This window comes from Amyelois transitella, chromosome W, assembly GCF_032362555.1.
Source record: "Amyelois transitella isolate CPQ chromosome W, ilAmyTran1.1, whole genome shotgun sequence".
Lineage (NCBI taxonomy): Eukaryota > Metazoa > Arthropoda > Insecta > Lepidoptera > Pyralidae > Amyelois > Amyelois transitella.
The window spans coordinates 2,689,157-2,694,708 of record NC_083536.1 but is presented as its reverse complement, the minus strand read 5'-3'; the positions used below and the strand labels follow the sequence as shown (position 1 = coordinate 2,694,708).

The following is a 5,552-nucleotide window of genomic DNA, read 5'->3' as shown; positions in this document are numbered from 1 at the left end:
GATTTATCGCGAACTGTGTAGCTAAGGTCAAGTTCTTAAGGTCAATTTTAGCTTCCCAGGCAGTTAATAAATCCAATCCTATTAGACCATCGAAGTGATCATGAAAGCGATAAACAAATAGTTTTATATTATAGGGGTAGCTAAATTCTTTAAAACATGGTACGGTTATAGAGTGTTCATTCCTACTGGTTGCGTGTACATTCGTTACCTCAAAAGGGTCGTAATTTAGAGGTATGTGACTATAGTAATAATTCATCAATTATGGATTTGATCTCCGCCCAAAATGATAAGCTAGAAACAATAATGCGCACTATGAAAGAAATGCAAGGCCAAATGAACGAAGTCAAAAGTTCAGCCGACTTTATGTCAGCCAAATACGAGGAGCTTCTAAGTAAATGCGAATTTTTGGAAGAGGAGCGCAGAGCGGACAAGAAGTACATCCAACAATTAGAAAATAAGCTTGAAAACGTCGATCGAGTTAGCAGATTGGCGTGTATAGAAATTAAAAATGTCCCCGCTAAAAATAGCGAAACGAAAGATGAACTGTGCAGCACCGTGCAAAATATTTGCAGTGCTGTCAACATACGGATTCAAAAGGAAGACATCAAAAATGTGTACAGATACGGAATAAAAAAACAGATCAATCTGGAGTTAACAAGCGTTTTAAAAAAGGAAGAAATTATAACTGCGATAAAAAAATTTAATAGAACAGACAACACTAAGAAACTGAACACATCACACATAAATCTAGAGGGTCCACCGCAGCCCATATACGTGACTGAACAACTAACTTTCAGGAACAAAAAGTTGTACGCAACAGCTAGAGACTTAGCTAAAACTCATAAGTACAGATATTGCTGGACATCGCAGGGAACTGTTTTCCTGCGCAAGATGGAGGGTTCGCCGGCAATACGTATAAACGAGGACAGTGACTTCGATCGTATGGAGATATGACTAAATAGTTCACCCATCATTTGCTCATACCACGTATTTTTGTACAATATAATTTTTGCGTTTAATTTCATTAATTATGTTTCATACCTAGCATTTTTTGTAAAACACTACAACAAAAAAATCTCAAATATTAATTTTAACTTACGTTCCATTAACCAGATAGAGAAAACTTTCCAACGCATAATTGAAATAACTGCTTTTCATAACAGTCTCGTGCAACAAACTATTCTCTCAACCAAAATTCGATAACCCAAAGGAAGATATTGCTATGGAAATTGACGATGCAGATAGCATTCCATGTCAGATTGTTAATAATCCATCTGAAACGCCTAGTCTTCTGCCATCGTGTTTTGATCCTCATAAAGCTTTATCAATTATAACAGTTAACATAAGAAGTATCAATAGAAACATTGACAGATTTCTTACCTTTTTAACCGACCTAAGCATTCCCATAGACATAATTGTAATGACGGAATGCTGGACTAATTCTAATAATATTCTTCCGATACTAGATGATTACAAAACGTTTTGTACAAAAAAGAGCATCAACCAGAATGACGGAGTTGTGGTCTATGTCAAATCAAATATTCCAGTCACCGATGTTGAACCATACGTAAAGGAAGGGAGCTGTCTATTATTGAAAATTTCGCAGGATTTCTCATTAATATGTTCCTACAGATCACCCTCATTTAAAAACCCTACCAACTACATTAACTCTCTAGACCAAATTCTGAAAGGTATCAAAACAAAAAATGTAATTTTAACAGGTGACATTAATATTAACATTCTCCCAGGCATCGATAAAACCCACACTATTAATTACCTAAACATGATAGCAAGCCACGGTCTTCTGCAAGGTGTTGATAAACCGACAAGACGGAGCAGATGTATCGACCATATGATGATAAAATCCCCGTATAAAGCTCAATCATTTATCTTTGATGAATTCACCGATCATAGACCGGTTCTCCTAATTCTAAACAAAGCTCTGATCAATAAACATGTAACACATGCTGCTAAAACCACACTTGACTACGAAAATGTAAGCAAAGTTCTTAAAGAACAAGACTGGTCTAACTTATATAATTGCGCATGCACCAACTCAGCTGCTAATGAATTAATAACTACCCTGCAGAAGATTATTACGTCGAACACTACAGTTTCGAAATTGTCCAATAAAGTAAAACCATTAAAACCATGGATTACTATAGGGTTGGTTAAGTGTATGCGGAAAAGAGATAAATTGTACAAACAAAGCAAAAGACAGCCAGAAAATGAACAACTCAAACTTGAATATGCTAACTACAAAAATAACTGCAACAAAATTGTTAAAAATGCTAAAAAAATTTATTATCAAACACTACTTTCCCAACACAAAGGCAATACAAAACAGACATGGAAGATTATCAAAGAAATATGTAACTTGTCAAAATCCAAAACCACTAGTGAAGAGCTACTTTCAATAAAACCTAATCCAGTGGACGCACTGACAGTGGTCAATTCCTACTTCACGTCTATAGGGGAAAATTTAGCAGATAAGACTCTTGCAAAACTTGCCACCACACACGATATCTTAGCGCGGAAGGTGAACACACATAACACAACCGCGAGTTCTATGGCAATGTTGCCAATGGACCCGCTAGAAATAAAAGAAACTATTCTATCACTCAGAACTGATTCCGCACCGGGTAGAGACAAGATCTCAGTACTATTCCTCAAGAAGTTTTGGCACCTGTTGCTAGACCCAATTACTTTTGTGTTCAATCTCAGTCTGTCAAGTGGTATCTTTCCCAAACAGTTTAAAACGGCGGTAGTATGTCCAATCTACAAAAATGGAGATAAGGACCAACCTACTAATTACAGGCCAATATCACTCTTGTCAACACTGTCTAAGCTTCTTGAGAAAATAGTAAACAGAAGATTGGTCAACTATATGGAGGGGTCAGGTTTGATTGCTTCCAACCAATTTGGGTTCAGGAGGAATAAATCCACAGAAGATGCCATGCTGAGGTTGACAACATTAGTGAGCTCCTATTTGGACAAAGGCGAGCGTTGTGTGGGTGTGTTCTTGGACATGCAAAAAGCTTTTGACACGGTTTCTATCCCAATATTGTTAAGATGTCTGGAAAAAATGGGTGTCAGAGGATTAGTACTTTCCTGGTTCAAGGATTACCTCACGGAAAGACGGCAGCATGTTAAAGTTAAAAACTACGAGAGTCGTGAAGCTAAGTGTTCGTTCGGAGTTCCACAGGGCAGTGCGCTCGGTCCCTCGCTCTTTCTAGTTTATATTAATGACCTTTGTAGTCTTAAAATCTCAGGAGCCGAGCTACTGATGTTTGCCGACGACACAGCGGTAATTTTTCACGACAAGACGTGGGATGGAGTTAAGGCATTAGCGGAAGACGGCCTTGCCAAAATAACTACGTGGTTGGAGGATCGTCTCCTGACACTTAACACCACTAAATCCAATTACGTCTGTTTTTCTAAGACGGCAATCACAAGTGCTCAGCCGAACTTTAATATCACACTGCACGGATTTCCATGTAACCGTACAATTTCTTACAATGCAAGGACAACCTGTAACTGCACTCATCTTGCAAGGGTAACCTCAATAAAATACTTAGGAGTAACAGTTGACCAACACCTAAGCTGGAAACAGCACATATCTACTCTCTCTGGCAGAGTTAGAAAGCTTATATATATTTTTAAACAATTAAGACTAGCTGCGGATACAAAACTCCTTATCAGTACATACAAAGCTCTTTGCCAATGCATTATTACATATTGCATCACCTCCTGGGGTGGTGCAACCAATACCCACGCTTTGATAGTCGAACGGGCCCAACGAGCAATCTTGAAGGTTATCCTCGGTGTCTCGTTCCGCTATCCGACTACAAAGGTGTACGAAGAGGCAAATGTGTTATCGGTACGCAAATTGTTTATATATGCTACGTTAACTAGGTTCCACAGACAGACTATCCCTACGCCACCACCCAGAGCGTCAAGACGTATACAGTGTTGTCCTGTTCCCCAAATAAAAACAGTATTTGCTAGGAGATTCTTCAACTATCTTGGTCCAAAACTCTATAACAAACTACTGTTGATAGACCGAAACATTAAAAACAGCAGTAACCGTTCCTTTGGAAAGTTTATTCTAGCTTGGCTCAGCAACATGACCTACAGTGAGACTGAAAATCTATTCTATGTCATTACATAAAAACTGGTTATTGCGAACACATCGTTATTTGAACGAAACATAATTATTTAGTATTGACACCATTATGCAAGGTGATTATTTGAGATAGATTTTTATAATGCATGAATTTAATAAATTGGTTTTATATTATATGATGAGATTCATTCACTTGATTATGTACACGAATTCAATTCAAAAATACCATCTACTAATATTTACATACTTCAAGAATTTTACTAACTACAAACTACATATTACATACTTGATTACCATACTTAATTGGTTAAAATTGTGAGTTTGCTATAAGTACTTAATTATACTATCTTTGTTGCTAGAAATTGTTAACTTAAGTTAAATTTCTTTTCCACTGTTAATTTGCTATACTTGATTATCATTATTGTTAGAAATTGTTAATTCAATTAAGATTTCTTTTCCACTTAATCAAAGTTAAGTAGAAATAATATTCTAGAAAATAATTTATCTATAATGAAATAAACAATATCCTATAATGTCTACTGAAGAGCCTGTCACCCACAACACAGGGAAACCTATCGTGGGTGCCAGCGCACAATATTGTATAACATTTATTTGCAAATAAAGATATTTTCAAGATATATTTTCAAGTAACTTTGTACAGCTTTAGGGCTAATAAATGATTGGTTAGCACCTGTATCAATTAAAAGGTTAAGGGGTGGATCCTCAATACGAATGTACGGCAATTGCCTTTGCGTCTGTAGGTTTACTTCTATCCTGATTTTTTTGATATCATACCCTTCTGAAAATCCTCATCGTTACTAGTAGAGGGTTGGGGTTGTTCAAGAGAGGGATCGTCGAGATTATTAGTCATGTTCTCACTAGTGTAGGCTGTGTCGTAGTCATAGTAATCATTATTCATATTAGTGTAGTCGTAATAGTCGATATATTGGTAATAGTCTGTATAATAGTCATCACAGTAGTTTGTATAAGTTACGCAATCATTTACATTCACATCCCTGGTTTTAAAATAATTAGAGGGTGGTGGATTTCCAAACTTACGCCAATCGTGTCCGAAAGGGGGTAGCGTATTGGATACATATGGAGTGACGCCGCTCATAGGGCGTGGTCCTTGGTGGGATTGATTCTGATTGCCACGATGGGGTTGATTTTGATTGTTAGCGAAATTTGGATTTCTAGTTGGTAGTTTAAATACATTACTATGAGGATTGTAGTTGGGCGGTAGTGCCCGGAACATCTGTTGAGTGCGACTGGGGAATTTGAATTGGGGCTGAGGTAAGCCCGGAGGGGTAGGTCTGTTAAACTGGGATAAGTTTGGCATGGCCTGTTGCCTATTCATTGGCATCATGGAATTGTTAAAGGTGAATGGCTTTGGAACTGGGGGTATCAGAGCTGGGGGTATAAAATG

General features: G+C 37.3%; 1 protein-coding gene across 1 annotated transcript; it reads left to right on the top strand.

Moving 5' to 3' along the window:
* The first annotated feature begins 261 nt into the window (after nt 1-261).
* Nucleotides 262-954, top strand: LOC106134825 (uncharacterized). The gene has a single exon (XM_013334970.2). It carries the CDS (start codon nt 262-264, stop codon nt 952-954), a length of 693 nt encoding a protein of 230 aa, XP_013190424.2.
* The last annotated feature ends 4,598 nt before the right edge of the window (nt 955-5,552 follow it).